The following is a 13,544-nucleotide window of genomic DNA, read 5'->3' on the forward strand; positions in this document are numbered from 1 at the left end:
AGGTCAATTTTTACAATTCTGACCACTGTCACTTTATGAGGTAATAACTCTGGAACTCTTCAACGGATCCCACCAATTCTGAGAAAAAAATGCAAATTTGGCAAAAATGTAGCAATTTTCAAACTTTCACACAGAATATTTAATAACATTTCCCACATGTCTACTTTACATCAACACAGTTATGAAAAAATTTTTGCTGTTAGGACGTTAGAAGGGTTAAAAGTTGACCAGCGAATTCTCATTTTTCCAACAAAATTTACAGAACCATTTTTTTCTTTGGGACCACCTCACACCTGAAGTGACTTTCAGGGGTCCAAATGACAAAAAGTACCCACAAGTGACATTATTCTAAAAATTGCAACCCTCAAGGTCCTCAAAACCACATTCAAGAAGTTTATTGATCCTTCAAGTGCTTCACAAGAACTGAAGCAATGTGGGGAAAAAATGAACATTTAATTTTTTTTTTTTCACTAAAAAATTACTTTAGACCCAAACTTTTTTTTTTATTTTCACAAGGGTAACAGGAGAAAATGGAAGCCTAAATTTGTCGTGCAATTTCTCCTGAGTACATTGATACCCAGTTTATGGAGGAACTATACTGTTTGGGCTCACCTCAGGGCTCGGAAGGGAAGGAGCGCCATTTGACTTTTTGAACTCAACAATGTCGAGAGTGGATGTTATGTTACGTTTGCAGAGCCCTTTATTAGCCTAAACAGTGAAAAACCCCTAGTGACCCCATTTTGGAAACCACAACCATCATGGATTTTATCCAGGGATATAGTGAGCATTTTGAACCCACAGGTACGACACAGAATTTGATAACATATTGTCATATTGAATATGTTGTCATTAGTGTTGAACACAAGGGCTCGCTTCTCCAGTTTGCATCGGGTGCTCAGGTATGCACCAAATATCGCGGGAGCTCGAGTGACATGATCGAGTCCTGTCACACCTTTAACATCAGACACCAAAAAAAAAAAAACATGCAAGAATCCGCAATAATCCATGAATACCCAACCACCTGATGCAAACTCGAGCAGCAAGCACTTGCGCTCAACAATACACTGGGTGCAGAATTATTAGGCAAGTTGTATTTTAGAGGATTATTTTTATTATTGATCAACAACTATGTTCTCAATCAACTCAAAAGACTCAAATAGCAAAGCTTAACATTTTTGGAAGTTGGAGTGGGTTTTTTTTTAGATTTGGCTATCTTAGGAGGATATCTGTTTGTGCAGGTAACTATTACTGTGCAGAATTATTAGGCAACTTAATAAAAACCAAATATATTCCTATCTCACTTGTTTATTTTCACCAGGTAAACCAATATAACTGCACAAAATTTAGAAATAAACATTTCTGACATGCAAAAACAAAACCTCCAAAAAGTGTGACCAATATAGCCACCTTTCTTTATGATGACACTCAACAGCCTTCCAACCATAGATTCTGTCAGTTGCTTGATCTGTTTACGACCAACGTTGCGTGCAGCAGCCACCACAGCCTCCCAGACACTGTTCCGAGAGGTGTACTGTTTTCCCTCCCTGTAGATCTCACATTTTATGAGGGACCACAGGTTCTCTATGGGGTTCAGATTAGGTGAACAAGGGGGCCATGTCATTATTTTTTCTTCTTTGAGACCATTACTGGCCAGCCACGCTGTGGAGTAGTTGGAGGCATCTGATGGAGCATTGTCCTGCATGAAAATCATGTTTTTCTTGAACGATACCGACTTCTTCCTGTACCACCGCTTGAAGAAGTTGTCTTCCAGAAACTGGCAGTAGGTCTGGGAGTTGAGCTTCACTCCATGCTCAACCCAAAAAGGTCCCACAAGTTGATCTTTGATGATACCAGCCCATACCAGTACCCCACCTCCACCTTGCTGGCGTCTGAGTTGGAGTGGAGCTCTCTGCCCTTTACTGGTCCAGCCTCTGGCCATCCATCTGGCCCATCAAGAGTCACTCTCATTTCATCAGTCCATAAAACCTTTGAAAAGTCAGTCTTAAGATATTTCTTGGCCCAGTCTTGACGTTTTATCTTATGTTTCTGGTTCAAAGGTGGTCGTTTTTCCGCCTTCCTTACCTTGGCCATGTCCCTGAGTATCGCACACCTTGTGCTTTTTGTTACTCCAGTAACGTTGCAGCTCTGAAATATGGCAAAACTGGTGGCAAATGGCATCTTGGCAGCTTCACGCTTGATTTTCCTCAATTCATGGGCAGTTTTGCGCCTTTTTTGCCCAACACGCTTCTTGCGACCCTGTTGGCTATTTGCCATGAAACGCTTGATTGTTCGGTGATCACGCTTCAAAAGTTTGGCAATTTCAACACTGCTGCAGCCCTCTGCAAGACATCTCACAATTTTGGACTTTTCAGAGCCCGTCAAATCTCTCTGACCCATTTTGCCAAAGGAAAGGAAGTTGCCTAATAATTAAGCACACCTTATATAGGGTTTTGATGTCATTAGACAACACCCCTCCTCATTACAGAGATGCACATCACCTGATTTACTTAATTGGTAGCTGGCTCTCAAGCCTGAACAGCTTGGAGTAGGACATGTATAAAAAGTATCATAATAATAATAATCGTTATTTTTATATAGCGCTAACATATTCCGCAGCGCTTTAGAGACATCATCATCGCTGTCCCCGATGGGCCTCACAATCTAAATTCCCTATCAGTATGTCTTTGGAATGTGGGAGGAAACTGGAGTGCCCGGAGGAAACCCACGCAAACACGGGGAGAACATACAAACTCCTTGCAGATGTTGTCCATGGTGGGATTTTAACCCGGGACTCCAGTGCTGCAAGGCTGCAGTGCTAACCACTGAGCCACCGTGTTGCCCGTGTATCATGAGATCAAAATACAACTTGCCTAATAATTCTGCACACAGTGTTGTCATATCATCATTTTTTACTTTTAAAAAAAACACCAATTCTAACTCAAACCGTAACCCCAACACAACTCTAATCCCAACTTCAAAGAATGAAAAAAAATGACAATTTTTTTTCTTTTATAATGTTTTTTCTAACTAAGGGGGTGACAAGGAGGGATATTATTTAGTATTTTTTCTTTTGATCACTGTGATGAGGTCTATCACAATGATCAAAAGGAACCAATAGGAAAAATGGCCTATTGTTGCCGGGTATCGGCCGGCAGACCTTGGCAGTTTTTTTCCAGGAAGATGACACAGAGGGCTGAGGGATGGAGCAGGAAGGTCCGGGGATGGTGGAGGTATTGGGGGACCCCATTTCTCTCTTATGATATGATCTACCATATCAGAGAGGAGAGAGAAATTAATTTTAATTTATTTTTGTGTGATTTCTGTTATTCACAAGACAGAGCGCCGTAAAAACCATCCGTGATCATGTTCTCCTGTGTCTCAAATACCCACGGTATGCATTGTGCGCTGACGAGATTCGCCGGCTGAGCTGGGAACGGAGGGTATGTTGGAGTTATATATACTCTCGGCCAGAGCCCATCCAGTGGGCATGCCCTCGCTCCATACATCTGTATGGACCAAGGCAGCGCCTCGACTAATGACTCAGCCATCCAAATGTATGGAGCGAGGTCTCGCCCACTGGAATGGACTCTAAATCTGCAGCCACACAGAGTGACTGCAGACTAATTGACTTGGACTGGACAACCCCATTAGCTTTAGCAAGCGTAACCAACAATAACATATTTTCTGTGAGTGAAGCCGCGGGTATTTTGCTAGTAATAATATTCGCAAATACCTCAAATTAAAAATGTAGTATACTTTTTCTAATTTGCTATGCCGATTGCCCCATGTGCAGGACATTGCAGTAGCTTGGGCATCCATGGTTACGGCCACAAACAACTAACTAACTGTTACTACAGATGCTTCTCACAAAATTAGAATATCATCAAAACGTTAATTTATTTCAGTTCTTCAATATAAAAAGAGAAACTCATATATTATATATAGTCATTACAAACAGAACGATCTATTACAAGTGTTTATTTCTATTAATGTTATGATTAATGATTATACCTTACAGCCAATAAAAACCCAAAAGTCATCATCTCAATAAATTAGAATACTTTATAACACCAGCTTGAAAAATGATTTTAAAATCCGAAATGTTGGCCTACTGAAATGTATGTTCAGTAAATGCACTAAATACTTGGTCGGGGCTCCTTTTGCATCAATTACTGCATCAATGCGGCGTGGCATGGAGGCGATCAGCCTGTGACACTGCTGAGGTGTTATGGAAGCCCAGGTTGCTTTGATAGCAGCCTTCAGCTCGTCTGTATTGTTGGGTCTGGTGTCCCATCTTCCTCTTGACAATACCCCATAGATTCTCTATGGGGTTAAGGTCAGGCGAGTTTGCTGGCCAATCAAGCACAGTGATACTGTTGTTTTTAATCCAGGTATTGGTACTTTTGGCAGTGTGGGCAGGTGCCAAGTCCTGCTGGAGAATGACATTTCCATCTCCATAAAGCTTGTTAGCAGAGGGAAGCATGAAGTGCTCTAAAATTTCCTTGCAGACGGCTGCGCTGACTTTGGTCTTGATAAAACACAGTGGACCTACACCAGCAGATGACATGGCTCCTCAAACCATCACTGATTGTGGAAACTTCACACTAGACCTCAATCAGCTTGGATTGTGGCCTCTCCACTCTTCCTCCAGACTCTGGGACCAATGATTTCTAAATGAAATGCAAAATTGACTTTCATCTGAAAACAACACCTTGGACCACTGAGTAACAGTCCAGTTATTTTCCTTGGCTCAGGTAAGACGCTTCTGGCGTTTCTATTGGTCATGAGTGGCTTGACACAAGGAATGCGACACTTGTAGCCCATGTCCTGGATACGTCTGTGTGTGGTGGCTCTTGAAGCAATGACTCCAGCAGCAGTCCACTCCTGGTGAATCTCCCCCAAATTTTTGAATGGCCTTTTGTTAACAATCCTTTCAAGGCTGCGGTTATCCCGGTTGCTTGTGCACCTTTTTCTACCACACTTTTTCCTTCCACTCAACTTTCCATTAATATACTTGGATACAGCACTCTGAACTGCCAGCTTCCTTAGCCATGACCTTTTGTGGCCTACCCTCCTTGTGGAGTGTGTCAATGATTGCCTTCTGGACATCTGTCAAGTCAGCAGTCTTCCCCGTGATTGTGGAGCCTACTGAAACAGACTTAGGGAACGCTTACGAAGCCTTTGCAGGTGTTTTTTATAAATTAATCTAACTTAGTGAGATAATGACTTTTGGGTTTTCATTGGCTGTAAACCATAATCATCAACATTAACAGAAATAAACACATATAATAGATCACTCTGTTTGTAATGACTCTATATAATATATGAGATTCACTTTTTGTATTGAAGAACTGAAATAAATAACTTTTTGATGATATTCTAATTTTGTGAGAAACACCTGTATATGAGTGGCTGTAACCGGGGATACCTAAGCTACTGCAATGCCCTGCAAGCGACACAGTGAATCAGAAAAACTGTATTACATTTCTAATTGGAGGTATTTGCTAAAATTACTATTTATTTTTATTATAATTTATTTTACTCACTTATATAGCTCCATTAATTGCACAGCGCTTTACAGACTTTATTATCACTGTCCTCATTGGAGCTCCATTCCCTATCATTATGTCTTTTGTGGGAGGAAACCACAAAACTTGGAGGAAACCCACGCAAACACAGGGAGAACATAGAAACTCCTTGCAGATGTTGTCCTTGGTGGGATTTGAACCCACGACCCCGCTAGCCACTGAGCCGCCATGCTGATGTATTATTACTACTACATATACGGATAGGTTCTAATTAATGTGGCTTTTATGCTTTTTTTTCACAAAATAGTCAAGTAAGTCCCCTATGTTATTTACAAGTATTATTACTATTTATTTTCTGAGGAGGATTTGCTCATTTTGTTTTTATCCTAGACTATGTAAAGTTAAAGTGTCACTTATCTTACTCATTAAGTTTTATTAGGATGGAAATAATGCTTAATTAGTGGATTAATCATCCACGTGACATTTATTTATACCCATGTAATTTGCTGCCAACAGTGTAGACGTGAAAAAATAATCAAGATGAATCCTGAAATGGGAATCTCTCCTGGAACCTGTTCTACTTGTTTCCGTCATCACGAGTCAGAAATGTTTTCTTCCGGCTGATGTGGCACTTCTAGTACATCTTCTGACATCGTCATTTACTTCTGACAACACTGTTCATGTCCAATCGTGAAGGAGTGTCCCATCATCTACTGTCATTTATGGCCAGAGAAACATAACATTACTGTGGAAGCCAAGACCTGCAAGTGACCAGAAGGAAGGGGCCTGGATTGTATTTGGTTGTAATCCGACAAATATCTCACCAATAAGATACCAGACCGTCTATGTTATGGCCACAATATTTCTAGTACTGGACCGAACCAGATCAGGAAGACGGTGGGTCCAGTTTAGTAGAACTGCAGGAGGTTGGTCCAGACACTGCAGCCATAATAGGGGCCATCTAACAGTGACCTAAACCAAGCATGGCTCAGGTTACCTATAGTTACTTCACCCACACGGACTGTTAGAAGCCTCCTCCATGTTCTCAGGGCCGGGTCCTATATACTGGTCACAACATGGCTCAGTCTCAATTGATGATTAACGGCCATGGTGACCGCTTATTAAGACCCTGCTCCATTTACTGACCTGACGGTGGAGAAGGTGGCCATTAGTGATCCGTTTCTAACAAACTATACTACAAACTTCAAAGAGAAGGTTCACTTTTATAAGTCTGCGTGTCAGAAGATCAGGATGTATGACCAAACTCGGGCAGATCTTGAAGATCTCCACAACAAGCTATGAGAGAAAATTATGAACAACGTTATTATAGGGATAGCAAAATAACCCTATAAGAAGCGAGAGCTGGTTAATATGGATAACAATCATATTTTATCTTAGCCATAGGTTTTTTAGAAAGTCCCCCACTGATTACACAAGAGAAATCTTTGACAGGAAAAAATGGGATTCTAGGTTTAGAGCTCTGAGAAAACAGAAGAAGAAGTGATTATATTGGTAGCTGTCAAGGATTGAAGACTGAAAGTCATCGTCACCCCGCTATATGCAGGAGGGCAGACCGGGTGGGTGACTAGATGTCTTATCAAACACCCGCTGCCACACAAGACACAGGAGACGGACACCACCGGGATAAGGAAAGAAAATGCATAAAGCTATATATACCCTATATATACATTTTTAGAAGTGACGGAGGTCCTAAACAAATACAATCTTAGGCCTCCTTCATACGTCCGTATAAGGCAGGTACCGGGAAAAAACAGTGCCGTTATCATCAGTATTTTGGGTCACTGCATCATCAGTGATTTTTCCGATACGGCTAAAGAATGAAATGACGAAGCTTCCCCTATACATTGCAATGTTAACCCCGCACAGCACACATATAAGCATACCGACACCATCCACGTGCTGTGCGTGTTTTCTCAGGGACCCGTAGACTTGTATTATCCCTTGTCATCCGTGCTTCTGGAGAAACACAGACATGTCTCAGTGCGGGTCACACCATAGGTTATAACGGGCACGTGCGGTATCTGTGAGAACACGCCACACGTACCGGGAGCAGAAGTGATGAAGGACGGCTTACACAAATGTGATGGGTCAAGATACGACGTAATCCTCCATTGTCGGAGACTGTGGGCAGATAAAACCTCAGATCTACATGGCTCACACTTTGTACAGAGATCAAAGCACTGATTGATGGAAGTTTCCGGTAAAGTCCGGTTCTGCAGACCGCAGGCGAGATGTCACGTAACGCTGAATATCGTCCATATAAAGCGGCTCAGTATTAATGATGATTTCTGGTACAAATAGGAGCCTGAGAGTCGGAGCCACGAGACATTCGGCCAACACTGATCCGTGTCACATTGGCCGCTGTTCACACCCAGCTGTAGTACCATAAGGCGGCACATTATATCCAACCACAAGGACGTGTCGGGGCTCAGTAGATGACCAGGATCTGCCATCGCCCCAGGATTGGCACAGTCAGGGCCGTGTGTACATTACCCATGGTAATAAGGAGTGTGACCTACACATATATGCCATGTATACTGGAGAACTAGAAGTCCCAGAGTGGCCACACCACTACCAGACGTGCATCTATCTACGACCCACGAGAGGATGGGGAGCGCTCACCTATGACCGGCCTGTCATTGATGGACGGCTTGGCGCTGATGATGGTGGAGCCCCGTGTCCTAGTGATGGGCAGCAGCAGAGCCGCCAGCAGCCCCAGCACAGCAGCTGTGCCCATGATGGCAGCACTGCATCTGACGAGCGTCTCCTTCCTGATCCGCGGGCACGGCCTCCAGGGGAGGGGGCAGCGGCGGTGCGGAGACAGACACGCAGGCACCGGGCAGCGGCGCCCCCTGCTCCTCCCCGAGTCACAGCCGAAAAGCCCGCATTGCATCACCGTCCGGTCCCCGCACTACAGAGGAAGTGGAGGCTGAGGCGGCGCCGGCCACTTCCTCCTTCTGAGGGTCACACAAGTAGTACACCCACCCACCGTTACATGAACCCACCCACCCCCATAACTGCCAGCTGCAGATGCCCCCATAAGAGTGTGCCAGCAGCAGATGGCCCCATAACAGTGTGCCAGCAACATGTGCCCCCATAACAGTGTGCCCGCAGCAGGTGACCCCATAACAGCGTGCCAGCAATAAGTGCCCCCATAACAGTGTGCCAGCGGCAGGTTCCCCCATAACAGTGTGCCAATAACAGCGTGCCCACAGCAGGTGCCCCCATAACAGCGTGCCAGCAATAGGTGCCCCCATAACGGCGTTCCATCAGCAGGTTCCCCCATAACAGTGTGCCAATAACAGTGTGCCAGCAGCAGATGCCCCCATAACAGTGTGCCAGCAACATGTTCCCCCATAACAGTGTGCCCGCAGCAGGTGACCCCATAACAGCGTGCCAGCGGCAGGTTCCCCCATAACAGTGTGCCAATAACAGCATGCCAGGGACAGGTTCCCCCATAACAGTGTGCCAATAACAGTGTGCCAGCACCAGGTGCCCATGTTTGCTATTCACAGATATCCCTATTAGGCCGGGGTCAGACTAGCGTATGGCATCGGCTGCGATATGCTAATGCCCCTCGGCTCCTGCTGTGCTGTCAGCGGGGGCCGAGTGTCATGCGTCTGTGCCCCGAGCCTCTCGTGCAGGGAGGATCGGAGCACAGCTGTGGAGGAGGCGGTGAAACTAATTTCTCCATCTCCTCCATTGCCGGGGTCAGCGTTTAGCGCACAGCACTCGGATGATATCTCAGGCTACTTTCACACTAGCGTCGGGTAATGTCCGTCACAATGCGTCGTTTTGGAGAAAAAACGTATCCTGCAAAGTTGCCCGCAGGATGCGTTTTTTCTCCATACTCTTGCATTAGCGACGCATTACAACGGATTGCCACACGTTGCATCCGTCGTGCGACGGTTGCGTCGTGTTTTGGCGGACCGTCGGCACAAAACAAGTTACATGCAACTTTTTTTGTGCGTCGCGTCCGCCATTTTCGATTATGTGGGTGCGAGTGAGCAGAGAGTCGGCCGAGTGTCCGTGACAATCACATCATGCAGCGATTGTCTCGGACCGAGGAAAACGGCCAACAAAAAATCGACTGCTGGGAGCTGCCCCATAGTGTAACATTGGTCCGAGTGCAATGCGATTTTTTTTATCGCATTGCACTCGTCTGTTTAAGTCGCCAGTGTGACGCCGGCCTTAGTGTGTGTGTCCACAATGTCTATTTCAGAGCCGTCCACTCTGAAACCCACCTGAAAAAGAGCAAAAGAAACACTAAAAAGATTGAAGTGAAACTGCAGTATATACCCAGCACTCGCCGTTCTCAATATGTGTATATCTAGCACTCAACGCTCTCTATATGTGTATATCCAGCACTCAACGCTCTCTATATGTGTGTATCCAGCACTCGACGCTCTCTATGTGTGTGTATCCAGCACTCGCCGCTCTCTGTGTGTGTATCCAGCACTCGCTGCTCTCTATGTGTGTATCCAGCACTCGCTGCTCTCTGTGTGTATGTATCCAGCGCTCACCGCTCTCTATATGTGTATATCCAGCACTCACCGCTCTCTATATGTGTGTATCCAGCACTTGCCGCTCTCTATATGTGTGTATCCAGCACTTGCCGCTCTCTGTGTGTGTGTATCCAGCACTCGACGCTCTCTATGTGTGTGTATCCAGCACTCGCCGCTCTCTGTGTGTATGTATCCAGCACTCGCCGCTCTCTATATGTGTATATCCAGCACTCACCGCTCTCTATATGTGTGTATCCAGCACTTGCCGCTCTCTATATGTGTGTATCCAGCACTCGCCGCTCTCTGTGTGTATGTATCCAGCACTCGCCGCTCTCTATGTGTATGTGCCCAGCACTTGCCGCTCTCTGTGTGTGTGTATCCAGCACTCGACGCTCTCTATGTGTGTGTATCCAGCACTCGCCGCTCTCTGTGTGTGTATCCAGCACTCGCCGCTCTCTATGTGTGTATCCAGCACTCGCTGCTCTCTGTGTGTATGTATCCAGCGCTCGCCGCTCTCTATATGTGTATATCCAGCACTCACCGCTCTCTATATGTGTATATCCAGCACTCGCTGCTCTCTATATGTGTGTATCCAGCACTTGCCGCTCTCTGTGTGTGTGTATCCAGCACTCAACGCTCTCTATGTGTGTGTATCCAGCACTCGCCGCTCTCTGTGTGTGTATCCAGCACTCGCCGCTCTCTCTGTGTGTATCCAGCACTCGCTGCTCTCTATGTGTGTATCCAGCACTCGCTGCTCTCTGTGTGTATGTATCCAGCGCTCGCCGCTCTCTATATGTGTATATCCAGCACTCACCGCTCTCTATATGTGTGTATCCAGCACTTGCCGCTCTCTATATGTGTGTATCCAGCACTTGCCGCTCTCTGTGTGTGTGTATCCAGCACTCGACGCTCTCTATGTGTGTGTATCCAGCACTCGCCGCTCTCTGTGTGTATGTATCCAGCACTCGCCGCTCTCTATATGTGTATATCCAGCATTCACCGCTCTCTATATGTGTGTATCCAGCACTTGCCGCTCTCTATATGTGTGTATCCAGCACTCGCCGCTCTCTGTGTGTATGTATCCAGCACTCGCCGCTCTCTATGTGTATGTGCCCAGCACTTGCCGCTCTCTGTGTGTGTGTATCCAGCACTCGACGCTCTCTATGTGTGTGTATCCAGCACTCGCCGCTCTCTGTGTGTGTATCCAGCACTCGCCGCTCTCTATGTGTGTATCCAGCACTCGCTGCTCTCTGTGTGTATGTATCCAGCGCTCGCCGCTCTCTATATGTGTATATCCAGCACTCACCGCTCTCTATATGTGTATATCCAGCACTCGCTGCTCTCTATATGTGTGTATCCAGCACTTGCCGCTCTCTGTGTGTGTGTATCCAGCACTCGACGCTCTCTATGTGTGTGTATCCAGCACTCGCCGCTCTCTGTGTGTGTATCCAGCACTCGCCGCTCTCTATGTGTGTATCCAGCACTCGCTGCTCGCTATATGTGTGTATCCAGCACTTGCCGCTCTCTGTGTGTGTGTATCCAGCACTCGACGCTCTCTATGTGTGTGTATCCAGCACTCGCCGCTCTCTGTGTGTGTATCCAGCACTCGCCGCTCTCTATGTGTGTATCCAGCACTCGCTGCTCTCTGTGTGTATGTATCCAGTGCTCGCCGCTCTCTATATGTGTATATCCAGCACTCACCGCTCTCTATATGTGTGTATCCAGCACTTGCCGCTCTCTGTGTGTGTATCCAGCACTCAACGCTCTCTATGTGTGTGTATCCAGCACTCGCCGCTCTCTATGTGTGTGTATCCAGCACTCGCCGCTCTCTATGTGTGTGTATCCAGCGCTCGCTGCTCTCTGTGTGTATGTATCCAGCGCTCGCCGCTCTCTGTGTGTACGTACCCAGCATTCACCGCTCTCTGTGTGTATGTATCCAGCACTCGCCGCTCTCTGTGTGTATGTATCCAGCACTCGCCGCTCTCTGTGTGTGTATCCAGCACTCGCCGCTCTCTATGTGTGTATCCAGCACTCGCTGCTCTCTGTGTGTATGTATCCAGCGCTCGCCGCTCTCTATATGTGTATATCCAGCACTCACCGCTCTCTATATGTGTATATCCAGCACTCGCTGCTCTCTATATGTGTGTATCCAGCACTTGCCGCTCTCTGTGTGTGTGTATCCAGCACTCAACGCTCTCTATGTGTGTGTATCCAGCACTCGCCGCTCTCTGTGTGTGTATCCAGCACTCGCCGCTCTCTCTGTGTGTATCCAGCACTCGCTGCTCTCTATGTGTGTATCCAGCACTCGCTGCTCTCTGTGTGTATGTATCCAGCGCTCGCCGCTCTCTATATGTGTATATCCAGCACTCACCGCTCTCTATATGTGTGTATCCAGCACTTGCCGCTCTCTATATGTGTGTATCCAGCACTTGCCGCTCTCTGTGTGTGTGTATCCAGCACTCGACGCTCTCTATGTGTGTGTATCCAGCACTCGCCGCTCTCTGTGTGTATGTATCCAGCACTCGCCGCTCTCTATATGTGTATATCCAGCATTCACCGCTCTCTATATGTGTGTATCCAGCACTTGCCGCTCTCTATATGTGTGTATCCAGCACTCGCCGCTCTCTGTGTGTATGTATCCAGCACTCGCCGCTCTCTATGTGTATGTGCCCAGCACTTGCCGCTCTCTGTGTGTGTGTATCCAGCACTCGACGCTCTCTATGTGTGTGTATCCAGCACTCGCCGCTCTCTGTGTGTGTATCCAGCACTCGCCGCTCTCTATGTGTGTATCCAGCACTCGCTGCTCTCTGTGTGTATGTATCCAGCGCTCGCCGCTCTCTATATGTGTATATCCAGCACTCACCGCTCTCTATATGTGTATATCCAGCACTCGCTGCTCTCTATATGTGTGTATCCAGCACTTGCCGCTCTCTGTGTGTGTGTATCCAGCACTCGACGCTCTCTATGTGTGTGTATCCAGCACTCGCCGCTCTCTGTGTGTGTATCCAGCACTCGCCGCTCTCTATGTGTGTATCCAGCACTCGCTGCTCGCTATATGTGTGTATCCAGCACTTGCCGCTCTCTGTGTGTGTGTATCCAGCACTCGACGCTCTCTATGTGTGTGTATCCAGCACTCGCCGCTCTCTGTGTGTGTATCCAGCACTCGCCGCTCTCTATGTGTGTATCCAGCACTCGCTGCTCTCTGTGTGTATGTATCCAGTGCTCGCCGCTCTCTATATGTGTATATCCAGCACTCACCGCTCTCTATATGTGTGTATCCAGCACTTGCCGCTCTCTGTGTGTGTATCCAGCACTCAACGCTCTCTATGTGTGTGTATCCAGCACTCGCCGCTCTCTATGTGTGTGTATCCAGCACTCGCCGCTCTCTATGTGTGTGTATCCAGCGCTCGCTGCTCTCTGTGTGTATGTATCCAGCGCTCGCCGCTCTCTGTGTGTATGTACCCAGCATTCACCGCTCTCTGTGTGTATG

The 13,544-nt window shown here is 46.7% G+C and overlaps 1 protein-coding gene across 1 annotated transcript in view; it reads right to left on the minus strand.

The window, feature by feature from the left end:
• The window catches only part of GGH (gamma-glutamyl hydrolase), a 41,442-nt gene extending 32,883 nt beyond the window's left edge, over window positions 1–8,559 (minus strand). Inside the window, exon 1 of the mRNA XM_077270569.1 lies at window positions 8,172–8,559. Coding sequence (XP_077126684.1) covers window positions 8,172–8,442 — 271 coding nt within the window. The 5' untranslated portion in view covers window positions 8,443–8,559. The remainder of the gene's footprint in view (window positions 1–8,171) is intronic.
• Between the last annotated feature and the right edge of the window lie 4,985 nt (window positions 8,560–13,544).

The sequence above is a fragment of the Ranitomeya variabilis genome, chromosome 6 (genome assembly GCF_051348905.1).
Source record: "Ranitomeya variabilis isolate aRanVar5 chromosome 6, aRanVar5.hap1, whole genome shotgun sequence".
Taxonomy (NCBI): domain Eukaryota; kingdom Metazoa; phylum Chordata; class Amphibia; order Anura; family Dendrobatidae; genus Ranitomeya; species Ranitomeya variabilis.